Source organism: Nelusetta ayraudi, unplaced genomic scaffold, assembly GCF_046127955.1.
Source record: "Nelusetta ayraudi isolate G7.1 ecotype Tasmania unplaced genomic scaffold, CSIRO-AGI_Nayr_v1 ptg000063l, whole genome shotgun sequence".
Lineage (NCBI taxonomy): Eukaryota > Metazoa > Chordata > Actinopteri > Tetraodontiformes > Monacanthidae > Nelusetta > Nelusetta ayraudi.
This window is the reverse complement of record NW_027466113.1, coordinates 5,616,748-5,637,738: the sequence shown is the minus strand read 5'-3', so window position 1 is coordinate 5,637,738 and position 20,991 is coordinate 5,616,748. Positions and strand designations below refer to the sequence as shown.

The following is a 20,991-nucleotide window of genomic DNA, read 5'->3' as shown; positions in this document are numbered from 1 at the left end:
GTGTGTAGAAATGGGGGTTGGGGGCACGTTAGCATGTTTTAGAAACAAACTTCCTCTCGTGGGAGAAGTGGTCAAGCTGCATTTGAAAGCAGCTGGGGGAGGGAGGGAGTCAGGGGGGGCAATATGGTGTAAAATTATCAAGTTTCAGTTGCCCCCCCCCCATGTACTCCTCGGTGTACATTAAGTGCCGTTTCCAGACTCATTTTTCTCAACTGGGGTGTAACTAATGGAGGGTGATGTGAGGGGAGACTGGAGGGGGGTAACGCGAGGGGGACGGCATTCAGGCTCGACTCGAGTGGAAGCCGGTTGGTTCCTGGTAAGAGGCAGCCTCTGCCTGTAACACTGTGTGTCGGGCACCTGTGGCTGAAAAACACCTTGCCGACGCACTGGGGCCACACCTAGCTAACATGGCGGTGAGTCAGACCGAAACTCGTCGAGGGGGGCGGGGGGCGGACGAGAACGAAACGGCCGAGTAACGTCAAAAATCTAGGGGAGTTTGACTAAAGGGGATTTATTTTATTTATTAAAAAAAATATTACAGGCACGACCTGCTACTTGATAATAGAAGAAGAAGAAACAAACACTTTTGCTAACAGTGAATGATGAAAGTCACCTGCTGCATTTCTACCGTGTCTGTTGACAGCCAGGTGCAGTCAGGTGCTGATGGGTTTGAATGTCGAGTTTGTTTGTCAGCTTGTTTATTTTTGTTTTTTGTTTTTTTGTTTTTTTTTAATACATTAAAAGAAAGAAAGGACGTGTGCTTGTTGCCAATACGCGCGACAAGGTAAAGTTCCGTGGAGGCCAGATGACTTACCGTGTAGGAGAAGTGCGGAGGCGGCCAGCAGGAGCAGCAGGCTGGGCTTTCCGGGGGACTGCTGCCAATTGCGGGCGTCGTATCTCGCCATGGCTGTTAATCGTCCTCTGGCTGGGGAACCAGACGCGCGTCTCTTCAGATATTGTGTTTGTAAAAGAAAACGTTCAACAACAAAAAATATCCGACGATTAAAACAAAAAGTCCAACCGCCGACCTCACTCGTTTCACGCGACGGCAATAAAATTGAAATAAAATTAAAAAAAAAAAAAAAAAAAAAAAAAAACTTGTGCCGCTTACTCAGGGCAAGAGTCCGTAAGCGAAATTCCTCGCTTACGTTCTTCGCGGCGCGCGTTCCGCGATCGATTCTGCTTTGGGGGGGGGGAAATAATAATAAAGTAAGAGGAGCTGGATTGAAGAGAGAGAGACAGATTCCAGGAAATGCGCCTCGGTCGGTAGCGCACAGGTGAATATTTCCCTCCAGCTCAGCTGGTGACGAGAAGCGGCGAAGTGGCGCTCTGGCTCCACACTGACAACTACTTCCTGCGAGCGCTATCCGAGAGTGTGTGTGCGTGTGTGTGTGTGTATGTGTGTGTGAGAGAGAGAGGGAGCGAGAGACCGACTGGGTGATGATGTCATCAAGCTGAGGAGGCGTCACAGCCCAAAAAGAGAGGGGGAAAAAAGTCAATTAGGGCCAACCAGGGCGGGAGGGGAGGACTTTGAAAAGTCTGCTAATGCCTGGAGCATATCATTACAAGCTGCTGCAGTCACTTACTTATTTATTTGATTACAGATTTGAGCGCCAATTTGTGACGTTGTTTTTTTTGTTTTTTTGTTTTTTTGTTTTTTTGCTGTGATCACGTTCGTCCTCACAAACATGATCATCCGCGTTGAATTATTTCACTTTTTACTTTATTTATTTATTTATTTTTAAAGGAAACAAACCTTGGGACACAACGTAACCGGGTCTGACAGTTTGGATAATGTCGAGGCGCGTGTAAACAGATGATTCTTCCGCCCTCTGCTGTCTGCTCCTGCACATGCACACATACGCACACACGCGCGCACGTACACACACACATACACACACACACACACACACACACACAGGCTCGGCGGCAGCTCGTATTTACACGCGCGCAGCAGATGCCAAAATCAATAAACATTCATTAGCGCGCGCGGCAAAATACAAATCCAGTGGCAGTCAGCAGAATCAAATCAACGGGAAACAGCCCCTCATGTGTCTATTTGCAGACTCCAGCAGGCTGTCTCTTGATGAGATTTTTTTTTTTTTTTCTTTCTTTCTTGGTTTTCTTCCTCGTCTTGCTATTCAGAAAATAACTCCCGATTCATTTTTTGCTCCATTTTCTTCCTCTGGAGCAAGGGGTGCACAGTGGCAAAACGAAGGAATTATCTGGTTTAGGTCTAATCCCTATGCCCAAGTGTTTTACAGCCAATGTAATTACATCTGCACAAGTCCCGCGGTTCAAGGCGCCGTGCTTGTTTCCTGTTGTGTTCTATTTCCAAGTTTTCCTGCTGGTGTCACCCTCCGCTGATCCCTCTGGAGGATGCCATATTAAGAATGTTGTTCGGGAGGGAGGGCTGTGGACGGGGGGGCGGGGGGGGGCTGCCTTTTTCATCCCGGTGGTTTGAAATCTATTTCTCAATTGAAGAATTGCATCTTGTCAGAGAGCAGGAACAGGGCTTCCGTTGCATGGCACTCCCTGCCACCTGTAAATTGCACAAAGTGAGGGAATCTGCCGGCCCGGCGAGTTTTAAATGCCAAGGATTGTCATCCAGGTGTGCGAGGGACGATTACTGGAGCGGCAGGAGAGCCATAAGTGTGCAGCGGATGGCTCGTGTGACCCCGAGGCCTCAGCAGTCACTGAGAAAAGAAGAAAAAGCTGTAAAGAAAGAGTCACCCACCGGATGGAGAATTTTATTTCCATTCCTTCCCATGCTCATCCATTTTTCATAGTCATACCAAATCGACCTTCACACGTTTCTCATCCCGGCTACCACCCACTTCACTTATGCAGTCCCCTCCTCCTTTCTTTGCTCCGGCAATCTCACACCCTTCACACCTTCCCTCCGTTTACACATCACTTTCCTCCTCCTCCTCCTCTTCTCCTCCTTCTCACCCCACAACTCTTCGCAGCCTTCTTCCTCCTCCTCCTTTCCCCTTGTCGTTCAATTTCCTTTTGTCCGCCGTCCTTCACTCCTCGCCGCTATTCTTCTCCTTGTCCTCCATCCCTATGCTCTCCGGGGGTCTGTGGCAGTGATAATGAAGTGCGTAGTTAACAGATATTAGCTCATTGGCAGTGGATTCATTAGACAGAGCCAAGGCTTATGGTGATTATTTACCCATAGAGGGGGGGGGGGTGGCGAGGAGGGGAGGGGCCACGGGATGAGAAGCACACTGGGTGCCGACAGCTATACGCTTTCTTTGAAGTGTCTTTTCTCTCACACTCCTCCTCTCCCAGGATTCTGTCGTTCCGTCGGTGCACCCTCCGCCCGTCTCCGTCTGACTGTTTTGTTCTTTTCCTTCTCTTCCCTCGCTCCTTCTCTTGCCGTCATCAGACACCCACAATGCATCGCTGCTTCCTCTCCCTTTCCATCCCTTCTTCACTTTCTCCTCGCCGCCCCCATCCACCCAATGGTAATTATGGAAAAATCTGTAATAGTGCTCAGAGGAGCTGATAATAACTTTAGCTTAATTAAAGACATTTATGGGATGTAAAGACATGTAGCCCAGGGGCTGTGGTGCACCCACACCAATCCAAAGTCTTTATTTCTCCCTTTTCCGTCTCTCTCGGCGCCTTTCGCTCTCTCTGGTTGTTCTTATCGTTTGCTCCGTTTCACACAGACGCACGTTCGACATGATCCGCGCAAGTACACGTAGCCCCTCTTTTGTGAGGCTCCGTCAAGGGGTCAAAAGTTCTGAAACTAATTGCATCAGAGGTTTTGCTTTGTTGTGAAGCGACGCACATTAAGGCACATATAAGGACCGGACTTATCAGACTCAAACACGCGCGCCTGGCCGAGGACGGCCTTTTCCTGCCGATTATCCTGCCAGTGGTCGTGCCACATCCTGTTGCCCTGAGAGATACACAGTAAAACTTGTTAACATGTCACTCAGAGGCTGCAGACGTCACAGGGGGGTGATCAATGCTCCATTTTCTCCTGCAGACAAAAGGTCGCGTGGCAGCGGCAGCTGGTGCAATATATATCCAGTTTTTCCGGCTTATTGTGCAATGGAGTTTTTTCTCGCCTTTTTTCTTCTGTCTGCCTTAGCACTATATTCCTCACCCGCTGGTGTCAGAGGTATGAAAGATTCTTTTTTTGTTGGTGCCTTTGAAACTGATCTCGTACGGCTTGCAGTAAAGAAACTGCATCAAGTCAAAATTCCTTTTTGTGATATATGTTCTTCATGCTGACATACCATTTTTGGAGCGTTGCTTGAAACTCAAAGACACTTTGCAATGGAGGTTTATGATGGTTAAATAAGATTTGAATAGGGGGGAAATGGAATTTAATTTAGATTTATTGGTTTTGAACCTCCTCAGAACAAGGTTATTTTTTTTCACCACAGTTCTGAAAGCGCCTTTTCAGCAGCAATGTATTTTATGTTAAATGTTAATAGCACTGGGGAGTAGGATTAATCAATGTTTCGCCCTGCATTTTCTTTTTATTACTTTAAATGCAATAGACTCTTTGTTAAATGCCCTCGCATGTGTCACATCATTGTCAGAGACACGTCTTTTGAAGCCTGAAAATGCCTCTTTTTTTCATTGTCACAATCCATCTGCTGCAGCTTAGTGAAGAAAAATCCCATCTGAAAGTGAAAATTTGGTACCAGAAGGCTGCAACTTGGAGCCATATCCATGAAAATTGACCGACTCCAACTGCTGAAGCCTTAGATTATCTCCAGCAAAAAGCCATTTTCATGCAGAAGTTAGAGCAGGATTGGATTCTGTTTCGACATGCTGTATATTTAAAGTGGTCTAAGTTGGGGATGTGTCGCGCAGCAACGGGCTAAACCACTCCTGTTTTTTTTGGTTTTTTTTCAAAAAGACAGATTTCACCACAGTTAAATTTGCCTTTGTGATCTCCCCTCGTCAGAATGGGACGATGTGGTGGTGGTCAAAGCCGGCATGGCCGTCACTCTGCAGTGCAATGACACAGCAGTCAGGGGTCCCGTGGTCGTCCACTGGATGGTGCAGCTGCCTGGCACGGACGACTGGAAGCTGGTTCTCTTGGCCAGCGACAGTAAGAGCTTCTCAGGCGGTTCCCTGAAGGCATCCATGCAGCTGGCTGACGCCAACTTTCGAGACACCAGGGTTTTCTCTCTGTCCCTTCAACCCGAGACAGAAGACGGTGGCTTGTATTACTGCTTGATAACGCAGCAACAGAGGACACTGAGGGAGAGGATTATCCTCTTAGCCATCCTTACAGGTAGCCAAATCTCTGCACTGTTGCACCAGAAAAGGCCCGGCACTGTTCCATCGCCATGCGAACCGACCGTCAATGTGCCTTGTGTGTCTCCCACTGGTCTCCAGTCACCGTGGCCCCCGCCGTGCCCATTCCTCAGGGCAGCACCCTGCGGCTCGTTGCCAGCGTTCATCCCGACTTTGCCGCCAGCAAGATCCACTGGGTGAGGCCCCCTGCTGTTTCCATAAAGTCGGAGACGGCGCCAAAGACGGGGACGGTGGCCAAGATGCCGCAGGTCCAGCTCAGCGACAAGGGGGCCTACATCTGCGTGGTTCAGCCCTGGGGCAACAGCAGCAGCGATCTCTTCGCCTTCAACGTAGACGTGTCTGTTGACGGTGAGACAGACTGGGGTGGGTTAAATCAGTGGGAGAATGTTTTTTGTTGCTCTTCTGTTGATGGCTGCGGTGGGCATCAGTGCCAGAAACTCCAGCAGCGGCATTATTTATTGAAACGTTGTGTTTCGGCACTTCTTTAAAAGTGTATCTCTCTTCTTTTTTTAACTTTCATAGACCAATTCTAAAAGTCGACCGTATCCCCACTAAAAATCATAGCTTCTCCTGTGAATATTGTAGTCGCTGCGTTTATTCATTATTCATCCCAACCCTCCCCCATCTCACCCCCCCGTCCCCACCTCCGTCCCGTCCCCTCCTCTTCTTGCTTGACTCCACAGAGAAGAGTGAGGCCTCGTTCACCAGAATAACACATGGTGAGTGACTTTGTAACATAAGCAGTCTGAAAAGTCCCGTGTCAGCAACTTGCTAATCAGGCGGAGCAGAATGCACGGCCAACTGAAGAGGCAACTCCCAGCATATAAATCCGTAATCCCCATTGTTGCAGGAGTTCTCCATTACAGTCTTCTCTCACTTACTATTCTGTTTACGCCCTCAGTCTCTGTCTTCATCACCCTTTATTTCTGCCCGTTTGTACTCTGATTTCCCCGTTGATAGGCCCCTCTGGTTGTTTGTGTTGTGTCTTTGTACCTTCTTCACTTGCTGCTAGCTTCCTCTGTTTCGGCATCAGGTCATCTATTTCCTTTTATTTTAGGACCGGTAATTTCCTCCGCCATTCAGGCTCTGTCATCCTTCCACATCAACTGTCCCGGGGTCCTGGGGGATTTTGTGCGGCTGCACTGGCAAGCTCCGGATCCCAGGAGGCAGAGAAACATGACACAACTCTACCACTTTGATCGCTGGAGAGGCGTGAAACGGCCGAAGTTGGCGGGAAAGAGGCTCCAGCTCGCCGGGCCGCCGCACAACGACGAGACCGGGAACTTCTCCTTTCTCCTCAAACCTGCACTGAGGGACGGTGGCGTCTACGTCTGCGACGTGTTCCTCAACGACGAGGTGTACAGTCAGAAGACCGTCCTCACTGTGATTAAAGGTATAGTCGGGTGAGAGGGGGACAGAGAGAAGGAGTTGGTGAAGGAGAAAATAAAAAATAGAAATAGTTGGAATGGGTCTCCCACAGCAGAATTTGAAAATAAAAAAAGCACTTCAGCAAGAGGACTTTTCCAAATACTTTTGTGTAATTTACGACACACACACAGCTGCCTTAGCCGTACTGTTTTCATTAAAATACCCTGAGTAAACACTGATGTGAATTATTGTGAACATTGGATCGCAAAGGTTTGTTCAAACTGTAAACTACGCCCAGGATGAAATTAGTTTAGCATAGCTTATTTTTTAGCTTAGCTTACATTAGGTTAGTGTGTGGTTGTGTTGTTTTCAAACAAGAATGAGTTTGTTTGATGTGTATACAAGGTGTGAATTGTTGTCGGGGCAGACAGGTTTGTTTTTCCTGTCCTTTATCTTGTCTTCTTCTTCTTCTTCTTCTTCTTCTTCTTCTTCTTCTTCTTCTTCTTCTTCTTCTCCTTCTTCTTCTCCTTGGACAAGCCTGTCCAAAAGAAGAACCCAAAGAGCACTAGAATTGAAAGAAGCCTTTGTGCCAAGAATAACAAAAATGAGCGAAGGGAGGGGGAAAAAAAACATCAAGCTCTGGTTTTCTTCACCTCTGGACAGCTGGCCATGCAGTGGGAGTGCGGGTCAGACTGTCGGTTTGAGAAAAGCCCACAATTCAGCAGCAGAGACATGGGGGCGAGTGTTTCCAGAGCTGCAGCACCCAGCAGGCATTTCTTAACAAAGAACGCTGGCACATTTGAGCACAAGAGTGAGGCCAAACAGAAATGTGAACTTCCAACGAGGTAGAAAACATTCATTGCTATGCAGACCTAAATGATTCCCCCCAGGCTATTGCCTAGGTCAAAGCGAGTGGAATCAGTTTTCTCAGCTATGTTCAGGACTGAAAGGGTGAAATACGTATTGCGTGAGTGTAGATGTGCTAAGATGTCAAAATAATCTTTCAGAATCCGACAACTTTTGCCCTGTGACTTCTTACCGCCTCGGTAAGAAGTCACAGTCACAATACCCGGCAGTGGCCGGTGAAATGTCACAATATAAAGGTGAAATCCACTGCATGAAAAGAGCATTTGCAAAATCCACGTGATGGATGTAACACACAAAATAAATAAAAAACAGCGTGACACACCTGTTGACGTGTGTTTAGTGAGATTCGGGCAGGTTTCGCCCCTGTGTAGAGACAAACAGAATACATTATCGCTCACACACACAAAAAAAACAAACACGCACCCGGGCACGGGCGCTCTGATGAGATGCGCTGTCATGGCGGCCTTGGAAGGCTTTACTAATCACGGTCCCTCTGGCATCTATCACAGCTGCCCAGACATGACCAGCCGATCCATCACTGTCACTGTCACTGTCAGCCTGCTTCACACTTCTGCGCCCCTCCTCGTTCACACACACACACACAAGCACGCATCCTCCCACGCGCCAGTCATATATTTTTACCCCACCTCATTATGAGTATCATTATGTATTATTATACCTGCTGCCCTCCCACTAAGGCTGTAGGTGGCCTGCACTGATCACACTAATCAGGGCTGAAACCTGCGTGTTTCTTGTGCATGTGCAAAGGAGTTGGGGGTTGGGGGTTGGGGGTTGGGGTGGGGTGGGGTTAGGGGCGGTGGTGGCTCTGTGGAACTTGATTACACCCAGATGGATTTTCATTCCAGCTTGATGAGACACTAAGCATCCGTCACAGTCAACCGACGCATTAGCAGCAAATCGCTTTAATGAATATATATTATTTTGACCCCTCTCTGGATTGTTCTTTGTTTTTCATATCGCCTTCCCGCCCCTCGCCCCATTACTCTCTGTCTGTCCTTGACATTTCCCGCGCTCACCCTCTACCCTTTAACTCACTTTCTCATCCTGCCCTGCACCTTCCTTTTTTTTCACCTCCCACTTTTGTTTTTCTCTCTCTTTCTCGCAAGACCATCTTCCCTCGTCTCGGCTATTTTCATCGTTTCAACACTCCCCACTTATCCTCCTCCCGTTCTCCATCCCCCTCCTCCTCCTCCTCCTCCTCCCCCTACCGCAGTGAAGAGCGCTGGCACGCCCTCCAAGCTGGAGCTCTCTTGCCTGTACTCGGAGAGATACCAGGTCCGAAAGGTCTACTGGAAGCACCAGAATCACAGCCGTCAGCTGCACCAGACAAGCAGCCTCGGCAGCATCACCACGACCCTGCAGAAGCCCATCACCTCCGACACGGCCGGGAACTACATCTGCACCCTGCAGCTGAACAACGGGCAGACCGTCTCTGCTGTGGAGGCTGTCCCGCTGCCCCATGAAGGTGGGGCGGACAGTGTGGTGTCTCGAACAACTTGCCTTGTTCTGTTCATCGACATCATAACAAGGGATTATTGGCTGAGTCTGTGCGTCTGCAGGAAGTGCTCCTCAATGCAGCGGAGACAACATCTCTCGGTTCATCTGCCAGAGAGCATGTGGTCTTTAACGAAAAGTGCTCCTGACAGATTTCATGCTTTTGTTCTGGCTGTGCAGTCCAAGAGGGCACAGGTCAAGGCGGATCTGCCAGTAATTTGCAGAAAATTTCCAGCTGGATAAACTCAGCTGATTCAAGGCATCCAGATACAGACACTTTGATACTCTGCCCTGCTGTTTCTGTCCTTCTATGAAGCCACAAAGGCAATTGTTTTTCTCATCACATGCAACCAGCAGATATGCGAATATAAAAAGAGTAGACCTTAGGACATTTCCACCCGGAAAACACACACACAAAACTAAATTATTCAGGCTTATTGTATTGGCTGGCTGTTGGGGGCACAGCAGGATGTGACAGTTGAATGAATCCCTGAGCCGAGATGAGTTCACTCCTTTTTTTCTCTGCTTTATCTGTCGAGCTAAGGGCCCCGGAGCTCATCATAATGCATGCAGCCGCAAGAGTGATGTACATGGAAGACGTAAAAGAGAAGGTGATGAAGACAGAGAGGGGACAAAGGAGGGTTAAACGCGCGTCATTTGGTCTGGCTGGATAAGTAGTTGACCAAGTTAAAAGATAGTGAGTTGCAATGTGCGTGAAGTAAATCCAATATTTAAAAGGGCATTCATGTGTAGCGGATTAAAAAAAATTTGACTGATTATTTTCAGTCAAATGAAAATCAGCATCAGACATTGCCGTGTGAGAAACTGGTTACTTCACATCTGTAAATGACACAAAAAAAACAAAACATTTTCAACTCAACTAAATAAAAGAACAATGAGCAAATAAGCCACAACAAATGTTGCGCACTTGGTGCGTGGAGTGAACACCTCCTGAGGTAAAGCTAAACTGAGCTAAACAAGGACAGTGTCACTTGACAGAGTGAAAACAGCCAGCGCATAATAGAATTCCTGTCATGTCCTGTGCAGTTCAGAGAATGCAGAACGGAGGCAATCACTGGGTTGGGCACATTAGCGCCGTAGCACATACTTCAAACGCCAGGAACGTTCGCTCAACCATTTGTTATCCCGGATCGGGCCAATCGTTTGCAAGGCATTCAGGCAGCGCTTTGCTCTCGGCTCCATCAGCCGCTGTCCTCTCACAAAGGCGGCGGTATGAAGTAATTCAGGGAGAAGGTGCTGGCCGGAGGAATGGCTAATAAAGGGATGAAAAACGTGAGCGAAAAGAAGATGAGAACGGCCGAGAGAGGGAAGGGAGAGAGAGAGAGAGAGAGGGCGGGGGGGGGGGGGACTCGGAGGAAGTGGTGGTAGTCAGGAAGCGGGAGTGTTACGCCTCACTCCACTGCATTCAATTAGCATAATTCATGCGCCGGAGCTGGCGTAGAGAACAGCGCGGGTCAGTCTTGGGGGTCAGCGTTCACCACAATATTCCATTAGCAGCCTTTACGCACGCTCGCCAATCAATTAGACCTCGCCCGCCGCAACCCCATTGATTATTTGGAATGTGGCAGAAGCTGTGACTCCTGGGTTAAGGTGAAGGCCGAGAGGGCCGATCTATTCTCAGGGCCGAGCAGAATCATCGCTTTTCAGGCTTCTATACAGCAGCGGTCTGACTGTCTGAATTGTTTAGAAACGAGGCAGGCAGAAAAATAATTTAAAAAAGAAAGAAAGAAAGAAAGAAAGAAAGAAAGAAAACTTTTTGCTGCTTGCGCTGTAACTTTTCATTTGGAAATTTCCTCTGACAGATTTGATTTGGTTGTGCCCTGCGAACAGCGTTGCAGGCAGCGAGTCGGCGCTTGTTCAGGGGGAAATAAATTACCGCAGCCTCTCTCTCGCTCTCAATCTCTCTCGCTCTCACCCTACTCTGTGAAAGCGCGCACCTCCGCACTGACTGATTCCCCTTGTCGCCCCGTGGCTGTGGCGCGCAAGACTGATGTCATCATCATCACCATCATCATCACGCAGACAGAGCTGACAAGTGTGATCACACACGTGCGAACGTCTCCTCACGGAGAAAAAGAAAAAGAGAATACAGGAAGGAAAAAAAAAAGGAGTGGCGCCGCAGAGAGCTGCAAACGGTTTCAGCTCGTTATGATCAGGCCCACGCTTTCTATACACCTGCTTTCAAAGGCTCCTCCGACAGGATGACTGCTGTTCAACATTGTTTGTCTCTTCTCGCCTGGAGGCAGCGCGGCTGCTTGGAACGCATGTCAAGGGAGCGCGCTTTACTTTTATCTGCGCACTGTACAAACACATCTGCTAAAAACCAACAGAAACGAGATTTTAAAAAAAACAGATTGGAATTTGAGAAGAAGGGGAAAAAAAAAAGTTTGGGCTGAGAACTTTCTTGGAAAGTGGGGTTTTGATTATTTATGGTGCAACCATCCAACAGCGTGTGTGGACTGCTCCTCCTCCTCCTCCTCCTCCTCCTCCTCTTCCTCCTCCTCCCCTCGCCGTCCTCCTCCTCCCCTGAGCCTTGACAGAATTCCACTGTCCGGACTCAGATGGACGGCAGGGCTGTCAAACACAGAGCTCAGTCTGCTCACTGTGCGTGGCAGAGCCTCGCTCGTCTCCGCTTTACCCCCACTACCCCCCACTCCCCTCCACCCCACTACCCCAACCTCCACCCACACACACGCACACACACGACCCCCAACTTATTGTCTGTGACTGACACCAGCATGATGCAAGTGCATGTAATGCGCTGAGTGTTTGTCAATGGCAAAGTATTCTCAAATCCCCCAAATGGGTGCGTTCACCAGATAAGGGATCCCCACCCTATCCCCCCACCCCCCCTCCCCCTCTGCCTAACCCGGTGACTCACAACTGGAGCACAAACGGGAATCGAACATCTCCTCGTGTTCGTCCTCTGCTGCGTGACATTTTGTATCAGCGCTGGAATCGTTCATTTTGTTCCCCTCCTCACTTTTGTCCCCCTTTTTAGTCGAGCCCGACAGCGTGACCACCCCCACTCCGCCCTCTTCTCTCTACACTTTATTACTCCTGGTGCCCCTAGTTGCTGCCGCCGCCGCCACCGCCGTCTGCGTGTTGCTATGGAGACAGAGACACAGTTCTGATGGCGGTGAGTCCTCCGGCGTTTCCCCGCCTTGACAGCTCTTCCTGTTCCGTCCGTCTCGGGGGCTCCTGTCGGCTGCCAGCTGAGTGATGCGGGCCGTGACAACCTCTGGGGTTGTTGTAATGAACCTGCTCCCGCCGGGTGCCGGGTTTTTTTTGGGGGGGACACACGCATTTCACTCCGCTCTCTCTCCCCTCCTCGCTCCCAGGAATCGAGCAGTCTCTCTCCATCCGCGCCACCGAGGCTGAGAACATCTACGAGGACCCAGACAGCGTCCGGCAGGTGACCAATCTGGACGCGTTCAAGTGGCCTCTGATGAGTTTCTGAACGCTTTCTGTTCTCCCCCTCTCCCCACTGCACCGTTTTTCTCCTACCCTTGTGTTGTGTGCGCCTCTGTGTTTTTTTCCCCCTTCCGCCCTGCCATTGTTTGTCTCTGCGTGCAATTTCTTTCATTCCCTGCATCTCTCCTCCATCTCTCTCCCCGTGCCGTTTGTTGTTCATTAAACCTGTTTTCTGCACTCTCCCATCTCAACAGGCTCCTCCCGAGGGCTCAGTCTACATGGTGAGTTATTGTGTTGCACTCCCCTCCACGCACACACGCACACACACACACACACACACACACACACACACACACACACACTGGCACGCATACGTGTGTGTCTCAGGAGTTGTGACACACCAATTTCACCAAATGCATCTCAACTCTGTCTCTCTCTCCTGCTCCCTCCGCCGGTCCCTCCCCGAGCTGTGTAGGCAGATAAGTCCCTGCCTCCTCACACTTGCAATCTCCACCCCTGTCAGTGGCACTGCCAGATCCACGCGCTCTCTATCAGCTGTCACATTTACATTAGTAGTATTAAAAAATCAATCTCATCGCACCAGATGAAGAGGGCCATGAATCAGGACCTCAGCGGCTCACCTCGCATGTTTTATTTATCATTGCGCTCTGTCTCACATCTCCCCTTTCTTTTTTTTTTGGTATCAGGACCTGAAGCCAAGAGGACAGGATGATGTCTATAAGGAGCTGGAGCTGTGAGCAAAACAGGGCTGGAGTCACCTGTGTCTTTTTGAGCCGTCTGACTGAATGTGTGCGGCTCTATTTGTTTGTTGTGTGTTTAACCTGTCACTCACGCAGCCCCTCGTGCTCCTCTCACACTGCTGGTCTGAACATCGGTGTGACAGAGAGACGCGGCATCACAGCACAGCGCCGGCAGGCAGGGTGTGTTGTCGCTGTTGCGTGGGCCGCCTTGTGTTTGTGTTTAAAGAAGAATAAAAGCGACTCGTGGACAGGGGCTTTTCTGGCAAGTTTGTTTTTTGTGCTGTTTTCCGTTTCCAACGGTGTCAGAACCGATCACCTGCCCACATCTCATTCTCAAAACAGCTGTCAAGTCCAGTTCCCATCTGCAGCAGAATGTCTTCATAAACAAAGGGAACTACTGTATGTCAGACTTGGAAATGATTCAGTGCTTCAGGGAAATATAACTTAAAGAATGTTTTGGCATTGAAAACTGATCTTCATGGCCAAAAAACAAGCACTTTGTTGATGAATTTTGTTTTGTATTTTATAGATTTTATGTGTTTATACAGTGGGTGGTTCAGTCTAAAATGTATTTACCCAAAGTCCATTATGTACTTTTCATAAGGGGTTTATTTTATTATATTTTTCTTTTCTTTTTTTTCTTTCTTGGCACTTCTTAATTCTGCAAGAAAAGTGACATCGTACCAGTTACAGTTTATGTGAATTCTCTGTCTGACTTTGTTTCAATAAATGTTATCCTCTGCAAAATGCCCGTCTCGAATAGCGTTCGTTTAATATTAGTTCAAAGTATGTTAGTGCGCGTTGTTTATGATCAGCGTGGGCTTCCGTAGTTGAGGTCTTGGAAGAATGGCCGGCTGGATGTGGCTCCGATGCATTTTTGGGCCTCATTTGCAACGAATTCACCGGTCACCGGACCAGTCTCGGCCCGATGGTCGCGCAGCGAGGAGGGTACGATTTGATCGTGGTTTGCATGTGTTTGAGTGAAGCCGAATGCTTAAACGATGCGTGTTTTCGTCTCTTCGCGTGTCTGTATCCCAGACTGAGTCCCGGAAGTTCGAGGTGTTTGTTATTGAATCCCTCCTGTCATCGCACTGAGTGACCGGGGTTAACGGCAAATGAATGGATGTATCAAACGGTTCTCGTATTTATGCAGTCAAAAGTCAAAATTCGTGTTTGTTTTTACCGGCGAGCGCTCACGTTTCTTGCGCTGCTTACGTCGATGACATTGACCTGGTTTTGCTAACGCTAGCAAAGAGAGAACTTTGCCCGGAATTAACTCTTAACATTTAGTGGTCGAGAACAAATTGAAAGCGCATCCTGTCGGAATATTAATGATCCTGCATCAAAATGTTATATTCTATATTTAGTGGATCGCTAATGCTAGCTTGGCAGACGTTCACCTAATAATATGAAAACTCGGTTGTGGCTACTAGCAGGGATGGAACTACCAGTCGTGGAGCATCGAGAGACACTCTGACAACATCCTCGGCTGGGTCAGTATGTTTTAGTTTGGGTTTGTATTGTTATGTGTGTACTTAAAATGTAATTACACAAATATAATATATTTATTGATTATTTTTGATCGATTATTTGGAAGGGATGCTGGAGTCACGCTTAAAGTTGTGTTTTTCGCCTCCAGGCTTCAGCACTGTGGTCTTTGTCCTACTACAGCTCCCCTCTTCTCCTCTGTTATCTCTACAGGAAAGGTAACTCACTAATTAGTGTTTGCCAAGTCCGTTTGTCCATTAACGTCTACATACATACATACATACATACATACATACATACATACATACATATGTAAGGTTTACATATACATTCCATTTAATTCACAAAATCTATATTTAAATGTTTACAAAGCTAATTATGTATATTTATATATACTGTGCCTTATTCTTAATATATTTTTAGGTTATATAATAATAATATTTACACCAGGTTTATATTTACTGTGAAGGTTAAAACAGTATCAAATCTGCTTCTGTGGTTTTACCTCATTATGGTCGCCTCTGCCTCAGTCTAGCCTATGATTGGTTAATGAAGTGTCACGTGACTTGGGGACAAGGAAGTGTTTTTAGTTGACTGTGGATTGTGATGCTGGGAGTTTCGTAAAAGTTCTGCCTAAATGTCTTCGGTCTCCATCCTGCTGTTTTCTCCTATGAAGAGAGAGTCCAATTACCACCTATAAAACCCTCATGTTTACACATACATACATACATATAAATGGAAGAGAATGGATTTTCAGACTCTGCAAGAGTTTTGTTTTGCATTAACTAGCCTTGAGCAACACTCAAATTGTTTCACATGCAATTTGAAAACTTATTCCAGAGACACAAATGGAAAAGATATCTTTGAGGCTTTCATATTGATTTATATACTCGAGCTGAAGCACAGGTGCCATGCTGTAAATGTCTTTCAAGTAAGGCGCTTGTATTGATGTGCGTACTGTCTCTCTCTGTTTTCAGGTTACATCTGTAGCGCTAAACTGGTTCCTGTAAGCCAGTACTTGGGAACAGTGCTGGTGTGTCTTCTGGGAGTGGCTTGTCTAAGAGGTGAGGCTATGGATTTCTGCCAGGCTGGTGGACAATGACTGATTTTAGAGATTAAAATCATAAAATCAACGTGAGACAATGCAGATTCATCAAAACAATATTTCATCAAGAATGTTTGTGGGTTGTTTTTTTTTTTTCTCAAAGGCTTTGGAAGATGGAAAAATTCAGAGTACCTTCAGTTCATCACCATTCTTGATGAAACGAAGAAGAATCACACACCAGAAAACAAGGTATGGCAACCCAACATTATATTTTCATTAGATGTTGGATAAACGGTAGATTCATTTTTTTGAAAATTCCACAGCATCACTTGGTATTTATCACTTGGTATTCATCTTTGTTTACGCGGTTTCTGCGTAGAAAAAAGCGAGATGCTACGACTTCGACTTCTCGCATTGGCCTTCAGATTTCACCTGGACAGAAGTCAACAACCCGTAAGTGACGGCCTCGTTTGCTGCAGTTCCATCGCCAGGGTCACTTCATTATTATGACTCTGTGCTTTCAATAAATGCCTCCACAGTGTCAGGATGTGTTTTATCTGTCTCAGTTGTAAGACCTCTGGCTCTCTGTATGCGTAACAGGAAACTGTCCAAGGCTGGTGTTTCTCTTTTAAAGCCGGAGCCCAGATTAAGAGGAGCGGCAGACAGTGTCCTCCACTCCGTGCGCACTCTGCCGTGCCACATTCTGAGGTACCCGCGGCTTAAGCTGCACGATCCAGATACAAAGCCTCTCCACTGCTACGCAAAGCAAAACCACCATTACAGTAGAGGTTCAGTCTTGTTGTTTTTTGTTAGTTTGTTTCTTGTCTGAGATTCTGAATTTTCAAATTCAAATTCCAGCTTCCTCATCGCCCACTCGTTTGGAAGGAGGATGCTGTACCCCGGTTCTGTGGGTTTACTGCAGAAAGCCATGAGGGCCACACTCCAACAAGGCCAGGCCAGGTTAATTGAGGAGGTACGGCTGCAAGCACGCCCTCTTTACACGACACGACTCCACCGCATCGAAAATAACAGATTTCTGTTGGCTCTCAGTTTGACGGCCAGAGGAACAAACTGGTGGCTTGTGACGGCAATGAGATCGACACGATGTTTGTGGACAGGAGGAGAGATGGGGGACCCAACGGCCAGACCCTGGTAAAACTCTCTCCGCTGACTCGTTTGAGCAAAGTTTGTCACGTCAGATACATTCTGTTGAGTCTCGTGACGTCCATTACAGGTCATCTGCTGTGAGGGGAACGCTGGTTTCTACGAGGTGGGGTGCATGAACACACCACTGGAAGGTGAACAATTGTCACACAAGTTTCCTTGTCAACTTCAAGTAGCCTCACCAACAAACAAAATGTTGTCCTTACTGGTGCTTAGCTTAGTGGTTATACTTCTTCACTAAGACGATATCTAGGTCAAAAGAATACCTTGGTATCAGTATCAGCCTTAAGTGTAACAGATGGTGCAGTTACTCTTACTGTGAAAAGCACAAGATGTTAAATGGCTTCTTTATGGTAGTATTGCATCTGTAGTTAAACTGTTGTGTTGATTGTTTCCTGCAGGCGGCTACTCGGTGCTGGGCTGGAACCACCCTGGCTTTGGGGGAAGTACGGTAAGCAATGTTTCTAAAATTTAGCCCAGTTAATCCTTAAACCAGTCAGGTTGGCCAGCCAGGTGATGATGAGTAATGCACAGATAAAATGATAGTATGCTGAAATTCTGGTTTGGCAAGATGAGAGCAGCGCTGGCGTAGGCGATACTTTCAGTATCACTGTCGTAAAGTGCAATGTCCAGTGTTCTGAGTGAGTTTTCAGTGTTTAAAGATCCTGTAAGTTCCACCCGTTTTAAGTGTTTTACTTTACATCCTGCACATCTCCAGAAAACAACATGTTCACCTTAGAAATGCTCAGAGTTTTAGTCTCCTTTGACTTTGTTCGATGGGACGAGGACAGAAACAAGTCTGAGGGTGGAATAAACACCTGAACCTAGGAGAGAGGGCCATCCAGTGCCCCTTTGTGACCTCACAAAAGGCGGATTTTCAGAATTCAGTTACTTTGGTACACAAGAGGAGTGAATAAGCGAAGTAAAGGATGGATCTTCCCCTTTCTGTACAGCTCATAATCAGATCGAGACACGCAGTGAGGATTGGTGTGAGTGAACTCTGTGGGAATTGAATGACGGTTGCATCATGTTTGACTTGTTTGTTCCACCAGGGAGAGCCGTTCCCTCAGAACGAGGCCAATGCCATGGACGTCGTGATCCAGTTTGCAATACATAAGCTGGGCTTCCAGCTCAGCGACATCATCGTGTACGCCTGGTCCATAGGAGGCTTCACAGGTACCACAAGGCCAGAATGATGTCACACGCTGTTCAAAAAGTTCAGAGTTATTTGCCGGATGCAATGAGCCGACATCGTTCAATCAAGCGCTCCACTTCCGCCGTTCTTTCAAGAACAAATAGCTCCATATCCTTCCGTTATCAAGGCTTTAGTAGTGGAATGCAGTGCATACTCAAGAGTCAAGCCGCAAAGCTTTTCGTTAACTTGTACTCCTCTGTGACTTTCTGTCCTATCTCAGCCAGCTGGGCAGCGATGTCGTACCCAGAGATCCAGTCAGTCGTGCTGGATGCCTCCTTCGATGACCTGCTGCCTCTGGCCCTGAAGGTCATGCCCGACAGTTGGAGTGAGTCCAGCGGGGTTTAGATTAATAACGTCCCTCTTGATTGTGTGCATCGCTTGAAACGCCTTTGCTCTCGCCCCTCAGGACCGCTGGTGCAGCACACAGTCAGGCAGTACATGAACCTCAACAACGTTGAGCAGCTTCTCAAGTGAGTCGCTGCTCGCAGAGAAGCCACTTAAAAAAAAAAAAAAGTCCAGTCTTCATATTCATATGAAGACTTCATATTTATATTTTAAATCATTCATTCACATGTTTACAAAATTGCTTTGCTTTGCAACATATCAAGTCAGTTTTGCTTTCCTCGCTCAGATATCAGGGTCCAGTCCTGCTGATCAGGAGAACCAGGGATGAGATCATCACTACAACGTGGGTCCCCCAACATGTGCTCACATCTGTTAAAGTTTCCACTGATGGTAAACACGGTGTCTCCAACATTGCAGGGGGCCCGAGGACATCATGTCCAACAGAGGCAACGACCTTCTGCTTAAACTGCTGCAGTTCAGGTTCGACTTGATGACATTTTTCTTTTTTTTCTTTTTTTTCTTTTTTTAAATGAATACGTCTTCAATATAACAGCACATTCGTGTTTGTTTTGTTAAGCAAAGAAATGCGAGAGTTTTGCTTATGGTTCCTTTATAACTGAAAGGACAATTTTCGTGATCGTCTGCATGAGAAAAGTAATTTCATTTGATGGTATCGCGTTTCTGAGCAGGTACCCAAAAATAATGACTGACGAGGGAGTCAGGGTTGTGAGACAGTGGTTGGGATCCACCAACACAATAGAGGAAGGTATGTGGACATCACGTGCACAATCTGTGTTGTACTGTCCTTCATCTCGCTCCACTTGGAGCAGATGCGACCAGCTAGCGATAACACAACCGGCAGCCTAAGTTGCCACTTTACGGGAAGATGATAAAAGACGGCGCGCGATTGTATTGATCGTATCAAAGTTCTGGACGCCTCTCACCGCCTCCGCAGCGTCGGTGTACAGCGGCTACGAGGTGGACGACGACTGGTGTGTGTCCGTGCTGCAGTCGTACCAGGCGGAGGGAGACGCCCCGTTCCCCTGGAGCGTCGGTGAGTCGGCGACACCCGCGCCTCACGTCGCAGTGGTTTGGCTTTGTTTCGCGTGGTCTCACTCTCGCTTCCCCGTCTTTCCAGGAGAGGACATGACTCTGGAAGGGAGGCGGCAGCTGGCACTTTTCTTGGTAAGCCCGCCGCACATGCACTCCAGTCTGGGGTGTGAGTCTGTTAATGACCCCCCCCCCCGGCTGCAAAGTAGAGCCACCTGTTGTCTTGAAGGCATCTTCATCAATTCCGGCAAAACAAGCAGCCTAATTTCCTCGTCTGCGCTAAGCCAGAGACTCTTATTTTAAGTGCCCCCCCCCCCCCCACACACACACACCCCACACTCCCCTCCCCCACCAAACATAAATCCCAGCTATTCAGACATCATTATCGCAGTGGAACACTTTTGCGGTTGCCATGGCAGCCGCTTCACCTGCGCTCTCAGGTTGACTGGTGTAATATATTTCACCACACTCAGCTTATTGAAGTCATTTAACATCAAACAAGAGGAGTGCCATCAATTACAGCTAATGCCGCCGCTTCTCCTCCCCTGCTAATGCCTCCTGAATTAGGCTTTGCTCGCCCCCCCCCAGCCCCCACCCCTGTGTAAAAGCCCTTAAGAGATGAGAAAAGATTTGTATGGCGGCAAGCCACAGACAGGACCAAGCTAATATAATCAAGTTCTGCACTTTTTATTCATTGCCTCCCACACGTCTCATTCTCCATTCCTCCTCCGTCCTTTCTCTCTCTCCCTCCCCCTCGCTCTCTCACTCTCTCACTTCAAGGCGCGGAAGTACATGCGAAACTTTGAGACGACACACTGCACTCCTCTCCCCGCCTCAGAGTTCCACTCGCCCTGGAGACTGTGAGCGAGGGCGAGAGGGAACAGTTGGCAGAACATCTGACTGGTCAGGGTCTGTTCCTGGCTTGGTGTGAATGTATTACAAAGTTTTTTTTGTTTTTTGTTTTTTTGCACCAAGCTTTTCTTTTTTCCCAGCCTACGTCGTTTTTCTTTTTGGTTGTTTTATTTTTTTTTGGTTGTCGTCATGTGTAGTGTTGCTGTAATGGCGTCAGAAAAAAAAAAAGCGAGTTTCCCTGAGAATCCTGTAAAATATGACGCGTCTTCAAGAGTTCAGTGTTTTACTTTTCAGTTTAGTTTCCTTTAAAAAAAATAATATAAAAACAATGGGTGCAGTTCATACAAGCCATCTCCGACTCCTTCCATATTTCCCTTTGTGTGTAAAGAGGCAGTCTCCAGTAGAAATGTTGCTTTAATTTAAATGATCTTATTGTGTCTGCTCAAAAGGAATTTAAATCTTGGAGAAGAAAAAAAAAACACACACACAGGCAGATGAAATTTCCTCAGCAACTCTTCATGAACAAAGATGTGCTATGCCTACAACATCCTATTAAATATGCTGAAGCAAACGTCTGAGCTCAATTGTGTGTGACTCAAAGGTGCCAAACAGAATCC

General features: G+C 47.5%; 3 protein-coding genes across 8 annotated transcripts in view; 2 read left to right on the top strand and 1 right to left on the bottom strand.

Moving 5' to 3' along the window:
* LOC142898196 (nectin-2) overlaps window positions 1-1,385 on the bottom strand; it is a 95,556-nt gene extending 94,171 nt beyond the window's left edge. Inside the window, exon 1 of one of the 2 annotated variants that reach the window (XM_076041015.1) lies at window positions 815-1,385. In XM_076041015.1, the coding sequence (XP_075897130.1) occupies window positions 815-905 (91 nt within the window). In that variant the 5' untranslated portion in view covers window positions 906-1,385. The remainder of the gene's footprint in view (window positions 1-814) is intronic. The other variant, XM_076041016.1, reaches the window with a different exon arrangement.
* Window positions 1,386-3,928: 2,543 nt separating this feature from the next.
* Window positions 3,929-13,483, top strand: g6fl (g6f-like). 4 transcript variants are annotated; one of them, XM_076041201.1, is made up of 10 exons: window positions 3,931-4,135; window positions 4,934-5,266; window positions 5,371-5,637; window positions 5,973-6,008; window positions 6,347-6,682; window positions 8,759-9,010; window positions 12,062-12,199; window positions 12,402-12,475; window positions 12,729-12,778; window positions 12,811-13,171. In XM_076041201.1, exons 1-10 carry the CDS (start codon window positions 3,940-3,942, stop codon window positions 12,947-12,949), a joined length of 1,821 nt encoding a protein of 606 aa, XP_075897316.1. In that variant the 5' UTR covers window positions 3,931-3,939; the 3' UTR covers window positions 12,950-13,171. The 4 variants fall into 4 exon arrangements, with proteins under 4 accessions (XP_075897319.1, XP_075897317.1, XP_075897316.1 ...); XM_076041203.1 differs by lacking the exon at window positions 12,811-13,171 and adding an exon at window positions 13,182-13,483 and having other exon boundaries at window positions 3,932-4,135; window positions 12,729-12,755; XM_076041204.1 differs by lacking the exon at window positions 8,759-9,010 and having other exon boundaries at window positions 3,929-4,135; window positions 12,811-13,173.
* A 551-nt stretch (window positions 13,484-14,034) lies between these two features.
* abhd16a (abhydrolase domain containing 16A, phospholipase) lies at window positions 14,035-20,837 on the top strand. Of its 2 annotated transcripts, none has more exons than XM_076041206.1 (20): window positions 14,035-14,183; window positions 14,672-14,728; window positions 14,875-14,941; window positions 15,701-15,787; window positions 15,932-16,017; window positions 16,148-16,221; window positions 16,369-16,476; window positions 16,627-16,741; window positions 16,819-16,920; window positions 17,003-17,066; window positions 17,334-17,383; window positions 17,985-18,108; window positions 18,348-18,452; window positions 18,534-18,597; window positions 18,759-18,815; window positions 18,890-18,952; window positions 19,162-19,238; window positions 19,428-19,526; window positions 19,611-19,657; window positions 20,303-20,837. In XM_076041206.1, exons 1-20 carry the CDS (start codon window positions 14,082-14,084, stop codon window positions 20,384-20,386), a joined length of 1,632 nt encoding a protein of 543 aa, XP_075897321.1. In that variant the 5' UTR covers window positions 14,035-14,081; the 3' UTR covers window positions 20,387-20,837. The 2 variants fall into 2 exon arrangements, with proteins under 2 accessions (XP_075897321.1, XP_075897320.1); XM_076041205.1 differs by having other exon boundaries at window positions 14,038-14,183; window positions 14,669-14,728.
* Window positions 20,838-20,991: the final 154 nt, after the last annotated feature.